The sequence below is a fragment of the Astatotilapia calliptera genome, chromosome 6 (genome assembly GCF_900246225.1).
Source record: "Astatotilapia calliptera chromosome 6, fAstCal1.2, whole genome shotgun sequence".
In the NCBI taxonomy this organism is placed as follows: domain Eukaryota; kingdom Metazoa; phylum Chordata; class Actinopteri; order Cichliformes; family Cichlidae; genus Astatotilapia; species Astatotilapia calliptera.
The window spans coordinates 1550642-1570688 of NC_039307.1; the positions used below are offsets into that span (position 1 = coordinate 1550642).

At 45.4% G+C, this 20047-nt stretch overlaps 1 protein-coding gene across 2 annotated transcripts in view; it reads right to left on the reverse strand.

Moving 5' to 3' along the window:
- Positions 1-1280: 1280 nt before the first annotated feature.
- The window catches only part of LOC113023548 (CD48 antigen-like), a 35625-nt gene continuing 16858 nt past the window's right edge, over positions 1281-20047 (reverse strand). Inside the window, exons 4-8 of one of the 2 annotated variants that reach the window (XM_026169631.1) lie at positions 15431-15724; positions 15232-15355; positions 14016-14113; positions 2132-2193; positions 1281-1631 (exon numbers count right to left, since the gene is read on the reverse strand). In XM_026169631.1, coding sequence (XP_026025416.1) covers positions 1518-1631; positions 2132-2193; positions 14016-14113; positions 15232-15355; positions 15431-15724 — 692 coding nt within the window. In that variant the 3' untranslated portion in view covers positions 1281-1517. The remainder of the gene's footprint in view (positions 1632-2131; positions 2194-14015; positions 14114-15231; positions 15356-15430; positions 15725-20047) is intronic. The other variant, XM_026169632.1, reaches the window with a different exon arrangement.

The window sequence follows — 20047 nt, forward strand, 5'->3', positions numbered from 1 at the left end:
TTATTATTCAAAAAAAGATTTAATATGAAGGCAATAGGCAGAGTGTTACAGGCATCGCATGTATGAAGCATGTAAATATAATAATAACCACTGCAGCCAAACAGAGCCGACGAGCCCAGCTGTGAGTAAGCTGTTAAGACTCGACTGTACACTGTGTTCCTGTTTCCTCTGAAACAATAAGTTCTGTTGCAGCAGCCTTTCAACGCCTCTCTCTGTCTCTGCTAGCAAAGTGACCCAGACAACAAAGCAAAGCTAGTTTTCAGCTACGAGCCGACATGAACCCGACGTATCAGCCAGAGGTCCCTTTACTACGGTTCAGAGCCGCGGACCTGTTTTATATACGCGAGGAATAGTTTTCTACACGAGATCACAGCAAAAAGTGCAGCCTTACCTAATGTCCACCTACTGTTACTCATTTATATTAAGATTCAAACATCTAGCTGGTGTTGGTGTGGAGAGTAACCTTCAGTAATAGTAATAAATCACATTCATGTAGTTGTAAAAAGGATGATAATATATTAAGTAATCCAAAGTATTCAGAATACGTTACTCTCATTGAGTAATGTAATGGATTACATTACAAAATACATTTTGGGGCATGTAATCTGTAATCTGTAGTGGAATTCATGTTAAAAGTAACCTTCCCAACACTGATCATTACACAAAAAAGTCTTTTTGTAACAGAGGTTCCAGGTGATGTTGGTCCACACTGCTGCTGAGAACCAGAGGACGGCTCTGGACCAATGGGAGCATCCGGGTTAGAGGGAGTATCACCTGACAAGCAACAGGTAACACTAGTCTGCAGGCAGAAGGAAGGACCCACATGCTGAGCAATGGAAAGGTTTGAACAGGTTTATTTACAAAATGAGGTTATGATATTTCCAAGGAAACACACAGACACAGAAAACCAAGAGTGGGAGAACAAGACAGAAAACATGAAGGATGAAATGTTTTTTGGAACCAGTCTGAACATAAATCACCAAAAGTATCAGCCAACAGTCCGGGTGAGATGCCACCACCAGCCTGCACAGTCTGGGCTGAACAAGGAAGATCATTTTAACACTGGATGGAGAAAACAAGACTGACTCGCTGCACGTCTTGTGGTACAAAATTGTGTAACTCAAAAGTGGAACTCGGTTGATCTCTTTCACACAAAGCCGATGTTTGGACATCGTGGCTGCTTCGCTGCATTCAGTCGACAGCTTTAACTATGAAACCAGTTCAGCTGTACCTGAGCTGAGTGTGTTAGTTGTTTTTAAATCATTGACTCATTTCCCAAATTCCTTCATGCACAGACTTTTTATTAGCTGCAGGAAGTGAAAACAAGCTTTGCTGTGAATTCAACTGAAATGTGAGACTCAATAACAGAAATCTAACAGGCTGACACAGAGGCACATGCAGTTCGTAAAATAAATGAAATAATGTAAATAAAACGAAAGCAACTAATTCAGTCAAAAAAACAATAACCTGAAAATTTTCTTTCTGGAAACTCTCGGTTGGGAATTTCTCGTGTGGTCTCAGGTATTTTCAGCATGGTTGTCCGTGATCATGCGATGGGCCTCCAGCTTATCGTATACTGTGGTCAGGTTGGTGTGGCAGATCGTTGTTGAGGACTCTGGTATATTTTCCCCCTGGAGAGGAGAAAGTAGAGGCATCAGATAACAGAGTAAAGTGGAAGAGATGAAATAGATACTGCTGTTCCTGTAACAGGGCGTTCCTGTTATCAGAGTCCATCCTGCTGATGTAAACAGGGCTACTGAGCATGACTCGATAAATGGCAGGAAATGAGCTTCAAGGTTATCGTTTTATTTTCCTTGGAAAAAGAAGGATTTCTGCAAAATGTTCATGTCAGGCGAACAACGCAGACGCTACACCAGCCGAACACACACACACACACACACACACACACACACACACACACACACACACACTCAGGGATTGAACCACCAGCCTTCTGATTGGCAGATGACCTGTGCACACCTGAGCCTTTGTGTGCTGCAGGTGCTATTTGCATTGAGTTTCCAGGAACTGGTGAGAACAAACACAGCATGTTTGCTAACAGACACATGATGACATCTGCCCTGGAGACAGAGCTGCTAATGATAGAGTTTCTCAGTGAAACATCACCAACCTGTCTGTTGTTGCTTATTTGTATTTCACTATATTGGACCTCTTCCTGTGTGCCTGCGGAGCCTGCAAAACATACAAAGCTGAAGTTAAATTTAAACTGACACACTTTAAAAGCACAAACTGACAAGAAAAAGTGAAACAAAAAAGTGAAAGAACAGAAAATAATCAGGTCATGGACGCATGGAGGCAATAAAATGCTTCTGATGATTTACGATCCAGAGGAGACAAAAGAGGAAGCAGGAATAAACTGTCAAAAATCGCACGAGAAAACCCCTAAAAAACCGAACCGTAGCAAAGCTGGAAACCAGGGCAGCAAAGATTTGCTGGAAAATGGGGAAAACTGTGGGAAGTCCATCCTGTTACAAAGTAAACCACACCAGACACACCTCTGCTGGGTTTTCTGACCATCAGAGCTCTCTTTACAATCCTGTGGCGTCTTTAGTTTAGAAATCTCTATGAGAGGACAGCTGCTGCTGCCTGGAGCTATAGATTTGAACTGAATGCTAGAAAATGAAAGTACATGGAACCAATAACACACAAAGACTCTGTGAGGTTTGTACCAGTCAGCACAAACTGCTAAATACAACTTTCTTGATAAAAACTGAAGTTGAACGAGCAGAGAAAGGTGTTCATGTGTATATAAAACGAGTCTCAGTGAAACCAGAAGGAATCCACAGAGATTCATGTTCATGGGAAACAAATGTCTCCATAGTAACTGTTTGCATCACATCCTCCGTCACGCTGGTGGTCATAGAAACACTTCAGGTGCTTGGCTGCACAAAGGAAAGATACACAACCCTTACATGACCTTCAGACTCACAAACATACCTGTGCTGTGTGCTCGGCTGACTCTAGATGAGCGTTTGACTCTTGCAAACGCTGAGCGAGCACAGACACGCCGAGGCCTGAAGCAAACTCTAAAACTCCCACAGCCGTCGCAAACACAAAGAACAGGAGTAGTTATGACGTTCATAAAAGAAGAAGTTCTAAGTTCCCCTCTGCTTAATTAAACAAGCTTCCTCTTATAATTACCTATAATACAGCAGCAGCGCTGAACCGATGCTAACACTAATCAACAGCGTGCGTGCATTTTAAGCAAAGTGTTAAATTCACGAGTTAAAAAGGTAAAAATAAGTATCTATACTTCTGTACCCAGTGTGCATGTGCAGGCTGTGAGGTTACTGACTCAACAGCCAGCTGACGCCTGATAATGAGCAGAGGGTTAAAATCTCACAGTCTTTCTAACTTCATCTCCAGACTTCCTGTCTGCTATCAAGTGTTACTTCCCCTCCTGCTCCTCTTCTGGGTTTGCTTCACCAGCTCTGTGCAGGCTTCAGGTATGAACTTTGACTCTCGGGCATCAGTGGAGTGTGACCCTGCAGCGCTGCAAACCTTATAGAAGAGAAAGTGTTGAACCTCTGAGGAGCCACAGCTTTGCTCTTTATGTGCCCACCACTGAGTTGAGCTACATCAAAGCTCTCAAAGATTATTTGCAATCTACTCTGATTAATCACACAATCAGATCAAATCACCTGGTGGAGTTAATGTGATACTACTGTCACCAAGGTGCTGCTTAGCAACCACCATTAAATAGCAGGATGGAGGAAGAACTGCAAACCAACATGACAGGGTGAACCTGGTGTTCAGTATTACCGAAGCATCTGAGGTAAATCCCCTCAGTAAGAGATGATGAGGTCACTGCCTGATGATCAGTCAGGTCTCCAGAAAACAGAAGAGTCCCTGGAGCTTTGTGTGGACAGTAGGAGGGTCTAAAGTTTCCCACTAGTGTCAAATCTCTGTTTTATTTTCTCCTGAAACAGGATCTTATATCAAACGTTCATGTTTGAGCTCTTTATTTTTATTCTTGACTCGATCATTCTCAGCAACATCATGAATCCATCAGATTCTCCTGTGTTTTCATGATCAAGGCTTCTTTCCTGGTTTCAGATATAAGAAACTTTATAAAAATAATAGTAGAGCCTGAAATATGAGGCTGATATGTTTGCTGGTATTAACGGTTTGCTGATAAAGCTGCAGACAGTATCTGTATCAGCATTATAACAGCAAATGAACTAAAAAGTGAAAAAGTAAAATAAAGAAGAGACGGAGAAACAACCTTTGTCCACCAGATGTTACCAGCTGGGCAAACAGATAATTCATAATTTGTGATATAAAACTTTTCATTTTTAACACTGGGATTTCCAGGCTTCTACCGTTCTACCTTTAAAAGCCGGAGAGCAGTCAAATGCTGGAAGTGGAAGCTAAATTGGCTAGTCATTCATATGTATATTAGGTCGTTACCTAGGAATTCTGGAGGGAGGGGAGTGGGGGTGAGTGATTGAGGGGGTGGGGGAGTGGAGTGTTTCAGTTTGCCATCTTAGGGAGAAATCAACACATGTCCTTTGTATGTCCTTTGTTGCTGACATTTATTGATGAAAACAGTACAAAAAACCAACCATTTGTACACATATTTACAAATAATGATAAAAAGTGAGTGAGTACATTTCAACATTTTCAGCAATCACTCACAATCCTGGCACTGCCACGGTATCTGTCGTCTGCATTTACCACATGTGTACCTGTATCAGTGAACACATCGCACAGTGGCCTGATTTTTTTTGCATCTGTGTTTGACCTGACACGTGGCCCTTTTTCCAGGGCTCGGTGTGGAGTGGCATACCTGAGTGGTGAATTCATTGCGATCTGTCTGTCTAGTGGATTGAGGAATTTCCCTGCGAATCTTGTTCACTGTGCCGAGGATGGTGGTTTTCCGTCCAAGAAGCTTTTGCGCAAGTGAAAGCGATGTGAAGAAATTGTCCGTGGTAACATTTCTGCCCTTGTCTAGGAATGGTTCCATCAGCCTCATTACTACATTTTCAGAAAGTCTCTCCCCAGTGGGACGATTGGGGTCCTTGCCAAGATATAAGATAAGATAACCTTTATTAGTCCCACACGTGGGAAATTTGTTTTGTCACAGCAGGAAGTGGACAGTGCAAAAGTTATGAGGCAAAAATTAGAATACAATAAGAATAAATACAGTACACAGCTGTACAGAATAGAATAAAATAATATACTATACACAGTAGAATAAAATAGAATAAAAATATACAATAAGATAAAAATAGAATACGAATGCTATATACAACTGAGTAAAAATACAACGATGACAGAAAGGATTATTGCACTTAGTGTTATTGCATATGTATGGATGTGTGTGCTTGATCAGTTAAAGTCTTTATTGTGGAGTCTGACAGCAGTGGGGAGGAAAGACCTGCGAAATCTCTCCGTCCCACACCGTGGGTGCCGCAGTCTCCCACTGAAGGAGCTGCTCAGTGCTGTCACAGTCTGCTGCATGGGGTGGGAGATGTTGTCCATCAGGGATGACAGCTTAGCCGCCGTTCTCCTGTCACTCACCACCTCCACTGGGTCCAGAGGGCATCCTAGAACAGAGCTGGCCCTTCGGATCACCCTGTTCAGTCTCTTCCTGTCCCCAGCAGAGATGCTGCCGCCCCAGCAGACCACACCATAAAAGATAGCAGAAGCCACCACAGAGTCATAGAAGGTCTTCAGGAGTGGGCCCTCCACCCCAAACGACCTGAGTCTCCGCAGCAGGTACAGCCTGCTCTGCCCTTTCCTGTAGAGGGCGTCTGAGTTATGAGTCCAGTCCAGTCTGTTGTTCAGATGAACACCAAGGTACCTGTAGCTGTCCACAGCCTCAATGTCCATACCCTGGATGTTCAGTGGTTGCAGTGGAGAATGCTCGTGCCTGCGGAAGTCTACCACCAGCTCCTTGGTTTTACTGGCGTTGATCTGGAGGTAGTTCAGCTGGCACCAGTCCACAAAGTCTTGGGTCAGTCCTCTGTACTCCTTGTCGTCCCCATCAGTGATGAGGCCGACTATTGCAGAGTCATCAGAGAACTTCTGCAGGAAGCACTGGGTGGAGTTGTGGGAGAAGTCTGCAGTGTAGATGGTGAAGAGGAACGGAGCCAGAACCGTTCCCTGTGGGGCCCCCGTACTGCAGACGACCCTGTCCGACACACAGCCCTGAGTCCTCACATACTGTGGTCGGTCGGTGAGGTAGTCCAGGATCCAGGTAGTGAGGTGATGGTCCACTCCAGAGTTCTCCAGCTTGTCCTTCAGAACCGAGGGAAGAATAGTGTTGAAGGCACTGGAGAAATCAAAGAACATGATTCTCACAGTGCTTCCAGCGGTCTCCAGGTGAGCGAGGGAACGATGTAGGAGGTGAATGACGGCATCATCCGCGCCAATGCCAGGCTGGTAGGCAAACTGAAGTGGGTCCAGTGATGAGCTTGTTAGGCGCCAAAGCTGAGCCAGGACCAACCGCTCCAGGGTCTTCATCAGGTGGGATGTGAGAGCCTCCGGCCTGTAGCTGTTGAGGTCCTTGGGGCTTGAAGTCTTTGGCACTGGTACAACACAGGAGGTTTTCCAGAGCTGTGGGACTCTTCCCAACCTCAGGCTCAGGTTGAAGAGGTGCTCCATCACCCCACACAGTTGGTCCGCGCAGGACCTGACGACCCTCGAGCTGATGCCATCTGGGCCCGCTGCCTTCTTGCCATTAATCCTCCTCAGTTCCCTCCTAACCTGGGTGGTTGAGAGAGACAGGCTGGAGCCTTGTGTTGAGTGTGTATTGGATGCTGTTGTTGGGGGTGGGGGGGAGTGAGCAGGGTGAATAGAGGAGGTGTGAAGTGTCTGAGGTGGAACAGCAGCAGTGGGGGTGGGTGAGTCTGCAGCCGATGTTGCAGAGTGTCTCATGGTTGAATCAAATCTGTTGAAGAAATGATTCAGTTCATTTGCCCACCTCACATCCCTCCCAGGCAGAGAGTTCTGCTGTTTGTGGCCTGAGATGGTTCTGAGGCCTCTCCAGACTCCAGACATATGGGAAGACATTGCAAATGTACTTGGATTTTAGGTCGCAGGCCACCCAAAACTTGATCCCAAACTTGTCCGGTTTACTTGCAATATACTGCAGGAAACAGCACCGAGTCTTTGATGGGAAAAGCTGTTCATCAACGGTGATATGTAGACCAGGGTTGTAGCACGTGATGCAGTTGGTGACAAATGATCCCCACACACTGGAAATTGCAGCGAACTTATCAGTCTTTGCTCGATCACAGCGGGTGGACTTGTCATCAAAGCGTAGGTGTTGCATGATGTCTTGGAAGCGGTTTCGTGCCATAGTTCCAATTATCTGTGGGTTTCCCAGGTTTGCTGACCAGCAGTCATTTACCGATGGAACCCTGTAAACCCCCCGCAAGATGACAATTGCAATAAATGCCATTAGTTCAGGGAGGTCCATGAACCAATGAACATGCTCCGTTTGCTGTGCATGTTGAATAGTCCATTCTTGAATGCTATGAAGCATGTCAAGAGTGATGAAACACAGGAAGCTCTGAAGGCGACTCGAGATACTTCTCCTGGCCTTAGCCGTTGGCTCTCCATCTGCAGCGTACGCTTCTATTGGGGTGAAAGGTAGTGTAAATGACTGCTGGTCAGCAAACCTGGGAAACCCACAGATAATTGGAACTACAGGGAGTGCAGAATTATTAGGCAAGTTGTATTTCTGAGGAATAATTTTATTATTGAACAACAACCATGTTCTCAATGAACCCAAAAAACTCATTAATATCAAAGCTGAATGTTTGTGGAAGTAGTTTTTAGTTTGTTTTTAGTTTTAGCTATTTTAGGGGGATATCTGTGTGTGCAGGTGACTATTACTGTGCAGAATTATTAGGCAACTTAACAAAAAACAAATATATACCCATTTCAATTATTTATTTTTACCAGTGACACCAATATAACATCTCCACATTCACAAATATACATTTCTGACATTCAAAAACAAAACAAAAACAAATCAGCGACCAATATAGCCACCTTTCTTTGCAAGGACACTCAAAAGCCTGCCATCCATGGATTCTGTCAGTGTTTTGATCTGTTCACCATCAACATTGCGTGCAGCAGCAACCACAGCCTCCCAGACACTGTTCAAAGAGGTGTACTGTTTTCCCTCCTTGTAAATCTCACATTTGATGATGGACCACAGGTTTTCAATGGGGTTCAGATCAGGTGAACAAGGCGGCCATGTCATTAGTTTTTCTTCTTTTATACCCTTTCTTGCCAGCCACGCTGTGGAGTACTTGGACGCGTGTGATGGAGCATTGTCCTGCATGGAAATCATGTTTTTCTTGAAGGATGCAGACTTCTTCCAGCTCTGAAATATGGCCAAACTGGTGGCAAGTGGCATCTTGGCAGCTGCACGCTTGACTTTTCTCAGTTCATGGGCAGTTATTTTGCGCCTTGGTTTTTCCACACGCTTCTTGCGACCCTGTTGATTATTTTGAATGAAACGCTTGATTGTTCGATGATCACGCTTCAGAAGCTTTGCAATTTTGAGACTGCTGCATCCCTCTGCATCCCCTTCTCATTACAGAGATGCACATCACCTAATATGCTTAGTTGGTAGTAGGCTTTCGAGCCTATACAGCTTGGAGTAAGACAACATGCATGAAGAGCATGATGTGGACCAAATACTCATTTGCCTAATAATTCTGCACTCCCTGTATGGCACGAAACCGCTTCCAAGACATCATGCAACACCTACGCTTTGATGACAAGTCCACCCGCTGTGATCGAGCAAAGACTGACAAGTTTGCTGCAATTTCCAGTGTGTGGAGATCATTTGTCACCAACTGCATCACATGCTACAACCCTGGTCTACATATCACCGTTGATGAACAGCTTTTCCCATCAAAGACTCGGTGCTGTTTCCTGCAGTATATTGCAAGTAAACCGGACAAGTTTGGGATCAAGTTTTGGGTGGCCTGCGACCTAAAATCCAAGTACATTTGCAATGTCTTCCCATATCTTGGCAAGGACCCCAATCGTCCCACTGGGGAGAGACTTTCTGAAAATGTAGTAATGAGGCTGATGGAACCATTCCTAGACAAGGGCAGAAATGTTACCACGGACAATTTCTTCACATCGCTTTCACTTGCGCAAAAACTTCTTGGACGGAAAACCACCATCCTCGGCACAGTCAACAAGATTCGCAGGGAAATTCCTCAATCCACTAGACAGACAGATCGCAATGAATTCACCACTCAGGTATGCCACTCCACACCGAGCCCTGGAAAAAGGGCCACGTGTCAGGTCAAACACAGATGCAAAAAAAATCAGGCCACTGTGCGATGTGTTCACCGCTACAGGTACACATGTGGTAAATGCAGACGACAGATACCGTGGCAGTGCCAGGATTGTGAGTGATTGCTGAAAATGTTGAAATGTACTCACTCACTTTTTATCATTATTTGTAAATATGTGTACAAATGGTTGGTTTTTTGTACTGTTTTCATCAATAAATGTCAGCAACAAAGGACATACAAAGGACATGTGTTGATTTCTCCCTAAGATGGCAAACTGAAACACTCCACTCCCCCCCCCCCTCAATCACTCACCCCCACTCCCCTCCCTCCAGAATTCCTAGGTAACGACCTAATATACATATGAATGACTAGCCAATTTAGCTTCCACTTCCAGCATTTGACTGCTCTCCGGCTTTTAAAGGTAGAAACGCAAAATGATGACTCCGCGGTGGTCTAAGGTAGAAAACCAAAATGACTGCTCTCCGGGGGTCTAAGTGTTTTAAACTGCATTGTCCTTTTATGTCTGAAGGTTCTCAGTCCTCCAGGTTATCATAGTCTAAGAGCTTGGAAAGAAAATCTTGAAGACGTTTCACCTCTCATCCGAGAAGCTTCTTCAGTTCTAAGGTCAAATGGTGGAGAGTCCCAGATATAAACCTAGTGGGAGTTTCCCCCCACAGAGGGACAAAAGGACCCCTGATGATCCTCTAATCGCCTGAGCCAAGGTGTGAAACTGGGTGTGGGTCCCAATCAGCCAGAGTTTTGGGTGAGCTCATTGTGAAACCTGGCCCCACCCTATCGTGTAATTTCCTGAGGTCAGATGGCCCAGGATGTGAGTGGGCGTTAAGGCGTCTGGGGAGGGAACTCAAAACTGGATTATAGATGGCAGAGAGTTGGTGTCGTAAACCACCGCCTCTGTTCAAAGATGGTCGCTCACAGTGGACATAAATGGCTTCTTTCACTCCTGTTGGAAAGGCTGTCAGCTGTGTGGCGGAGCCCCCTTGTGGCGAGAGAGCACAGTTGCACTATTGAGCACATGTTCCAGTGATCAGAGTTGGAGCTAACACATAGCAAGAGCCACCTGGCAGACTGACTCTGCAGGGGATGTCTACACACGGTGTGAGTTGTGTGCGTCGCTAAAGAACTGTGAGTAGACATGGAGCCATGCCTGGAAAGGGCAGTTTTAGTCTTTTATGCCAATTAGACATTTAGTGGATGTAGAAGTGCAATGTGTATCGACCTGTTCGCTATGTGGCTAGTTCATGCTACTAATGCTACCTGTTATGCTACATACCTGCTAGCTGCAAGCTAAACGATTTGGTGTTTGTGATATATTGTTGTTTGGTGTATTGGCAATCAATGTCATGTACTGTAAGGGTTTGGGAGTAGTGTATGAAACTCGTGCATGTAGATGTTCATATAGGAATTCCCATTTGTAGTTCTGGTTAGATTCGAAGAACGCTAATGCATCATAATTCATGACTTAGATGTTTATTACATTGAGTATTCTGTATATGTTCTGTTCACAGACCACACACCCACACCCCTCACCACTCTGTAAGCCTGCGGTTGCATTACTGTGTTGCTGTACTGTGCTGTTAAGCTGAGGAATCACAGTAAAGACGGTATAACCTTTATCTGTGCGTCCTGTGTGTTCTGACCGACACCCCAAGGTGAACACCACTGCTATTCAGCCAACGCCTATACAGTCCTGGGTTCAACCCAAATTAACATTGGTCCTTCGAGCCGGAGGGTGCTTTCCTTGGATCCTAAAGATGCAGCCTAGTTTCTTCTCCAGTGAAGATGTCTCAGAATCAATTCGCCCAAGGCGCCAAGTACAACCTCCCCCCTACCTTGCAGACTATGAGGTGAGCTTGGTGGGCCACCAACGAGACATGACATCCTACCGTCACTCGTACACAGCACAGTATGCACCCGGGCTAGAAGAGCGAAAGCAGTATGTGCCATCGGCAGTGTCTGTACAGACCTCCCGCTCGTCTAGCCCAACAAGTCAGCCTGGATGGGAACACACCGTGGATGAATGGACCGCTTCTCCGAATGATCTGCAGGATATGCGGCAGCATGTGTCCAGTAGGGATGGCCTGAACCATCAGCCTCCTTCTCCTTTCCATCGACCATGGGAAATGTCTGCGGTTTCGGGTTCGCAGTATGGTATGAATGGCAGACCTCAGCCTTACGCCCAAACACGTGAACCAGACAGAGGTGGTTACCTGTCAGAGCAACGGGACCAGAGACCACCCCCAACACATGTACCCCCCTGTCTTCCTCCCAACGTATGCAGCCCATCAGTGTCCCCACGATTAGTTCCCATACACATAGAATAGATGCATGAACGAGTCCATGGCTGCAGCATGACAATAGGCAGGACATCCATGCTCAACAAGAATACCAAAGGCCATACTTTCTCCCACCATCAGCTCAGAGTATTCCACCCAAGGATACTACAATGATTGATACATTGGATAGGATGATGGGTGAACTACAGCTGTTAAAGGAGCAGACACTGACAGCTAGTCGGCCAACCCCGCCATTCCCCAACAGTGCACCTTCCTTTCAGTTTGAACATCCACCTATCATTCAGCAACATTTGAAGTCTCCTTGGCAGGAGCAGTTTTCTGCTAGGGCTTATCCCAGTTTCCAGAGTCAAACCCCCACCAACATCTGGAGCCAGCAGCCCGTCGCCGAGGTACCAAGACCTATCACAACATCATTGCAATATAAACCTCATCCATCCCCAGCCTACCAGCCACCACATGTAATGGCACAAGAGAAAACATAGAGGGGTCCAACTCCAAGTATTCCTGATCTCATTAAGAAGGACCCAAGCGAGTCCTGGGTTCAACCCAAATTAACAACTCCTCTTTCAAACCATCTGTCCTCTCTGTTCAAAGATGGTCGCTCACAGTGGACATAGATGCTTCTTTCACTCCTCTTTCAAACCATCTGTCCTCTCTGTCCAAAATGTGAACATTGGCATCCTCAAAGAGTGACGTTTGACCTTTAGATGCAGATGGACTGCTGAGTCTTGTCCTGTGGAGGTGGCTCTTCTGTGTTGTGCCATGCGCTTGTGAAGTGGCTGTTTGGTCTCTCCGATGTAGAGGTCTGAGCATTCCTCGCTGCACTGTACAGCAAACACCACATTGTTAAGTCTGTGTTTTGGCGTTTTGTCTTTGTGATGAACAAGTTTGTGTCTGAGTGTGTTGCTGGGTCTGAAATACACCGGGATGTCATGCTTGGAGAAAACTCTCCTGAGTTTCTCTGATACACCGGCTACATAGGGGATGACAACATTGTTGCGTCTGTCCTTCTTATCCTCCCTCGCCGGTGTCTGGTCTTCTTTTCTGTGCCTCTTTGCTGACTTTAAGAACGCCCATTTAGGATAGCCGCACGTTTTAAGTGCTTCCTTTACATGTGTGTGTTCTTTGTTCCCCTTCATCACATGATAACATCCAGAAGCCTTCAGAGCTCACACACTGCTTCTCATTGAAAACAGTTGGTGGGTGCGGTTAGTTTGCCGCTGCTCTGGCTCCTTGAATGCTCGTGTCCTCTTTCACTTTCCTGCATTAACGCCTGACCCTCCTCCACATTACATCCTGCCTCGCCCTTCCTCTGCTTCCTGGAGTATGAAAGTCCTGCTGTCCACACACAGACGACTGACTGAATGTTCTGTTTGGAAAATGTTCAAACTGCTGCAGATTTCTGAAAACCTTTGAAGTTTTCAGGTAAGAAACAACAATAACAATAGAAACATAATCGCTACATAAAACGATCACTTATTGCTGAAAACAGACGTCCTTGTATTTGAATCAACCCCCACAAATGTAGCATCACTGGGAGGTCCAGGATGTCCTCTTAACAGTACAGTAGGATCAAATTAATCACTAAAGTTTGCCTGATGTAGATCTCTCAGACCCACGTCTCCCACAGACGGCGAGTATCAATCAAGGTTATTGATTTTTAATCATTGCTGATGTGAGCAGGCAGCACTGAGAGGAATAAGAGTCACAAGTATCAGAACCAGAAGCACAAAGACAGATTCACTGATGTTATCATCAAAACTATGAAGAAACAGAAGGACTGTTCATGGACACAGGATCAAACAGGAAGTGGACACAGCTGGGGAACGAGACACAGGTCCAGGTAATCAAGACAATGTGTCATGGTCTGGGTCTGATGACCCAGAGCTCATGTATTTCTTGTATATGTTTTTCCGTATGTTATGTTTTGGTGGTTTTCTCTACCTTTTTTGTCCTTTCTCCCTGTGTGCTCCCGGATGTTTTGGGGTCGCTGAGGGGACTGCGACCCGGAAGTGTTCCCGCACTGGGGACTGCCGCACCTGCCGCCCATTAGCCCTCACCAGCTGCAGCTGATAGCTTCATGAGGGGCGTCTTATTTAAGAAGGTGGCGGAGCCCCAGTCGGCGCGGGATTATACTAAGTCGAACCTGTTAAGTACCGTAGATTAGTGTGTTGAGATCGGCTTCGCTACTAAAGGCTGCCTGCTGAGCTGTGTGTGTGTTTTTGTGGCACCAGGAGTCGGGAGTCAGGAACGTCGTCACGAGAGGAAATCACGGAGTGGAATCGGGTTTTTGGAGTTGTCACCTTTTCACTGCTATGGACACGTGCACTGTGTGGGATTCTTAGAGGAATCGCCACAGGAGTCACAGTGCTTGAATTGTATATAGTTGTCGTTTCTGTCCACTCACCATAAATAAATCCACCGTCCTTCACTAGAGTCTCGTGTTTGGGCCCTACTTTCTCTACAACTCCACGGTCTGCCGTCGCAGCCCGTGACACAATGAGACTGTAGAAAGAAAGAACTACAAAGTAAAACATGGACAAAAACCACTGAAGCAGGAAGACATGAACATAAAAACACTAAACATGAGAAGACTGTGTCAAAAAGGAAAACAGGAATAATGTTTGAAAACTCTGCAGGGAAGGAAACGGGAAAGAAACAAAGAAGGAAACCAGAATATCATCACACTTAACTGACACTGAAAGTGACCCAATAATCTCACAAGACATGAAAGTCACAGTTAGAACAAGTCACGCAGACAGGAAGAGGATTAGTTCTCAGTATTAATAGATACAGGAAACCAAACGTTAGCTGAACAATGAAACTCCCGGAGCTTCTGGAACAAAACCACACGACCACGACACACAACCACACAGAGTCCCACATCCTGCTTTTAGTACTTGAGTCCAGAGCGGGCCGTGTCCTCCTGAGACCAGCCTGCTCATTACGTCCTCTGTAGTGGATTCAATACTTTTGTTCTCAGGAGGACAAACGACGACAGACCCAAAGGAGTTAATGAGCAGAGACATTTGCAGTTATGAAGTGAACAGAGGTCTACCTTCAGTACGTGTTTGCTTTCTTTTCAGTCAGTTCCTGTTATCATATATAACACGCACAGTTTACATGGGAATGGAGATTTAAATGACTTCATTATTTTGCATAAAAACCTCCCACAGAGTAAATGCACTTTAACTTTTGCTCCAAGCTTGGCTCGTCAGGTTTAGTCAGATGTGATCAAACACAGAGCTCACAGTGACGGCTGCATGTTTCTACTGAAGCAGCTCAACCACAAGATCCACTGTGACACAACACGGCAGCATCGAGCCGGCAGCATCGAGCCGGCAGCATCGAGCCGGCAGCATCGAGCCGGCAGCATCGAGCCGGCAGCCTCGGCGGCATCTTAGTGCTGATCGTGATGCACTGGAAGCAGCTCATAGTTCCACTAACAGGACAAAGACTCTACTGAAGTCAGTCACACCACAGTTAAACACAGACGTGTTACAGCTGAGTGGACTCAAATGTGTTTTTGTCTAATATCATCTGGATCTGAAGGTTTAGACCTACAAGCTCCAAAGAGGTTAGAAGTAAATACAATAAATAAAATAAAAAGAGAAAATAAATACCTGCCTTGTGCCTGTCCGTTTGTCTTCGTTTTGTTTCGGGAAAGATACTTTGACTTGATGATGAAAGTAGCAAGTATGATCATCACAACCAACAGGAGACAGAAGATTATAATGAGGATGTTATCTGTCAAACAGGAAATCAGACGTCAGCAAACACAGTGAACAACATGTTTAAAATCACAGTTGGAAATAATCTCACAGTTTCTTGGTTCAGTCGAGCTGTTGGTGTCGTTGTCGTCTGTGTCTCCACAGGTGGTTCTCACACGGACAGGAAGAGTTTTCTCCTCTGCAGGGTTTGCAGCCACACATCTGTAAGAGGAGCTGAAGTCCTGTTTGTGCACAGTGAGAGGCAGAGAGAGCGCAGAGCTGCTCTGGTTCAGCATCTGCTCGTCTTTGAACCACAGCAGTGTGGTCTCTCTGTCCACCCAACACAGTAAGGAGCAGCTCTCAGAGCTGGAGTTCAGCTTTGTCACGTTAGGTGTTGGTACAGGATCTGGAGGAGAAAAGTGATGGAGAATAAAAATTAACGTAAGAAAAATGTTTTTAACTTTCTGCTTTTTGTTAGTGAACATCATCAGGACAGCAGAGCTCTGGTTATTGCTGCTTTAATGCAGTCAGTGAACATTAATATGAAACTGCTCATCTCAAATTTTACTTTTTTACCGAAGCAGCTTTGCCTGATTTTTAGCCCCGCCCCATACCAGCCTCCTTCTGATTGGCCGTCTCTCACAAAAACCTGTTTTGAATGACGTTGGCTTCTCTGATTCGATCGTGTTTTTATCACAAGAGAAATATTGCCAAGTGAAGTACTGCTTTCATCATGTTTGGATTACAGTAGTTCCTTGTTCACATTTGTAAGCAGAAACTCGCTGGAACATCTACAGCTCTCTCCCTCTGAGTTTGAGCTCCGTGGACTCAGTGGTCTAAGAAACAAATAAAAACTCATCTTTTTAAACTTGCCTTTAGTTCTTTTTTTAGTTCTTTGTGATGGCAGTTTAAGCTAGAACATAACACAGAATAGAAACACGCAGTAAAGAGACGCTGTCACAGAGTGAAGACGTGATCATCTACAAAGGAAGTCAACACGTTTCCAGACAGTCAGTCCTGGAAAGCCTCACAGAGCTGCACATGTTCACATCACTGACAGACTGCTGGGTTCTTTGCATTCAAACTTTATAAAAGCAGCACTTTGGTCAACATTTCTGAGATGAAGGAAATAAGACTGGAGGAGCTTTGACATTTGTGGCAACGTCAGATAAGGATTCACTGAGGCAGGAGAGGCTGTCGGTGTTGAGGCTGACAGAAAAGTATAACTGGGTGTCATCTGCATAGCAACAGAGAATTCACTGATACCATTAACTGGTCCAAGGATTGATCCCTGCGGGACTCCACACAGCAGCGGTGCAGACGAGGACTCACACTGATTAATATGAATTCTGAAGTATCGCTTTGATAAAGTGAAGAAAAGCATTTGAGAGCAGCAGCGACGAGCAGCCTGATCAACAAGGCTGCAGACACATCGAGCAGGAAACAAATGTCTTCACCTCTGAGTGCAGAAGTATCATTAGTAACTTTAATAACGCCGTGTTTCTGCCTGTAACTGGAATTTACTGAAGATGTTTCCTCCAGCAATCTGAAGAAGCTGACAAACAACAACTTTTAAAGGATTTTGGAAATAAACAAGTTTGGAAATCGGCCATCAAACATCTGAAACAGTGAGATTGTTTTTTCCAGCAAAGACAGCGGCTGCTTTAATAATCTGGAATGCAGTCAGATGATGATTTATCAGCCAGATGATGTCATGACAGGATGAGGTGAGCATGACGAGCTCTGCAACGTTTCACAGCGTCTGAAGATGTGGGAGTGAAAGCAGAATGAGGAGGATGAAGGAATCTGCTGATGGCGTCAAACACGAACCCCGAGCTTGTTTTCTTTAATCAAACATGAGATGTTTTCACGTCTTTGATGAGCTGGTTAGATGTGATCCATAACTCCTTTATATGGAGAATGAACACGGAGATCAGGCTTCTTCCATCTACATTCAGCTTTTCTGCACTTTGATGTGATCACTGATCCAGGGGGAAGGATTGATGATTGGGACTAATCTGACTTTGCAGTAAGGAAAGAAAAGAGCAGAAAACCCGAGTGCTCATTAAAGATGTGAGATTTAGACAACAGTGGATCCAGAACTGTGTCAAAGAGCATGAATGTGTGATCGCAGGTCAGACGTGTGGAGGGAATTTAGAGATAAACCGAGAGTAAAATCCAGATCTGGTGTTTGGGGCCGGTAACATGTTGCATAAAATAAAATGATTTCTCTAATGTTAATAAATTCTGTATCAGGGCAGTTAGAGAAATCATCCATATGTAGATTAAATGATTTGATCAAAATAAATATTTACAGGTCAGAGGAGATAAAAGGAGATAGGAGTTAAAAGAACCAGGATTAAATGGGACACAGTTTAGTTCAGCGGTCCCCAACCCCCGGGCCTCGTACCGGTCCGTAAGTCGTTTGGTACCGGGCCGCGAGAGTTGAGGCTCAGATGTGAAATGTATGGTTTTCAGGGTTTTTATCGGTTTTCAGCGTTATTTTGTTATCGTTTTGATCGTTTACTCGGTTTTCCTGGGTCTTTTCACGTGTGTTATGAATAAATCTTTTTTTCGGTACCGGTACTGGTTTTATTTGTTGTATTTATCTGCGACAGCTCAAAGGCCGGTCCGTGAAAATATTGTCGGGTATAAACCGGTCCGTGGTGCAAAAAAGGTTGGGGACCGCTGGTTTAGACCACTGGTGCTCCTCCACCATAAAGACTCCATCACAGTGCAGGTTAGTACTGAGTCTGGGTGCACAACTATGGAAAACACTGGAGTTTTTCTCTCTGTTCCTTATAATCACAGGAACTGATAAAGAGGTGGCCGACTGAGAAAACAGGTGAAGTCTTGGTATCAGTGGTTATGCAGGTTAGCAGGCGTGACACGGTTTAGTAGTGATGGTGACAAAATATCAGTAATAACATGATTTTAGGCGACACGCTGGTCTAGGCTCAGTCCTACACGAGTGAAAGGTTAGTTCAATGATTGTGGGCAGATTGAACCCCAGAGGTTTGGGTGAAGGGGTTGTTTCAAAGTTCAGGGCGCTGGAGGACTGTCTTTATTCCTGCAGCAGCCCTTCAGCCAAATGTGCAGCTGATGCAGCTGGCTGAAAAAAACCAAACAGGCAGAGGACCAGCAGACTCCTCACAAGGTGCACAAAACCTTGTTCGAGGGTCTCCAACTGACAGTTTTTAAGTCATTAGAGCCAACTAGTGCTGAGGCTTTGTGGTGAATTTTCAACAGCTGCAGATCGGTCGGAGTAATATCCTCCACACAGGCGCCATAATAGCAAAAGGCACGGCCACCATGTTGGACCGTAGAGGTGCCCACAACCACACTGTGGACAGGCATGGCTTTGAGGAGATGGCAGATGATGTGGACCTCAGGGGCAGTACAGCATTTGAGGTTGGAGATGCAGCCGTCGAGGCAACAGGAGGAGCTGCAGCAGTGCTCGAGACAGAAAAGCCTGGATGCTCAGCTTGGTGTCATGCAGGTGTTTGCACTATAGCCAGGTAACTGGGAAGAGAAATGGCAAGGGAGCCCAGGAGAGGACACAGCTGACGAGTGAGGTTAGTGAGGCATCCCTGTCAGCCATTCCCCTCCTCAGTGCTGAGTGGCGCCTGGTTTAGTGAGGATGTAGATGGAGCACCACCCTTATTGTCCTTTACCACCACCCACACATCTGGGTTGCAGGTTGCAGACTCTGGACTTTGACCTCGCCCATGAGGAGCGATCACATCTCATCAGACATAGAGATTGACTGAGACGACAGGCCCTCCTGTAGATGTGGCTGAACTGGTTCCAGTGGAAAGTGGTTTGTGAGCAGCTGGGGCTGAGCACAGAGTGAACGGGGAGCAGGTTTCTCTACTGAGACGCGTAGAGAAGCCAGGTGGTTAGCTTGTGTGGTGGCCATAGATGAAAACTCCAGGATAAGCTCGTCCTTCATCCTAAGGTCCTGCTTCAGTTGTCGGGTATCATCTTGTAAAAGTACGTCAGTAGGTAAAGCCCACAGACAGCTGTAGCTTCAGGGCAGCAGACAGCTAGCAGACAGGCTAAAAACAAGGCTAGCTAACAAAGCCCTGGTAACAGACTAACAAAGTTTGGAGGTTCGGCAAGAAGACGTCACAGTCTCAACACCACCCAAGAAATAGTAAAGCCTTAGAAAACACATGTGGTTTGTCCTGTTCACACAGCTGCCCACTGTGGGCGTTCACAGGGATGTTTGCTGGCAAACTCTTTATAATAAAGGGAACCCGATAAAGAGAAATGTGAATATTGTGGGGAAGATGAAATAAGAGAACATTTTTTAATGTCACTGTCATAAAAATGCAGATTAGAGACAGCAACTTATTCCAATCTTAAACTGTATATGACTGATATACTGAACAGTGAAAGATGTCAGGACATCTACTAACACATACTGCTTGTTCTATAGCATTTTATGTGATGTCTTTGAGGGCAGGGGCATAGTGCGATAACGTGTTTGTGCAACAACCACAAGAGTGTGGGAGGAGACAGCGGTGAGAGCTGTGCAGCAAACAGCACAAACAGTGAACAAAGCAACAGTGTGTGCATGTTTGAGGGTTCCTGCAGTGGCAGACGTGATAAAAACTCAGACGCTTTGGTGTTTGGAGTAAAAATCTGCCAAAATCAGCTCTGTGATGACCTCCTGCAAAAAAGGGAGGAGCTAAAACGACCTCTCTTTTTGACGATTATTCTGGTG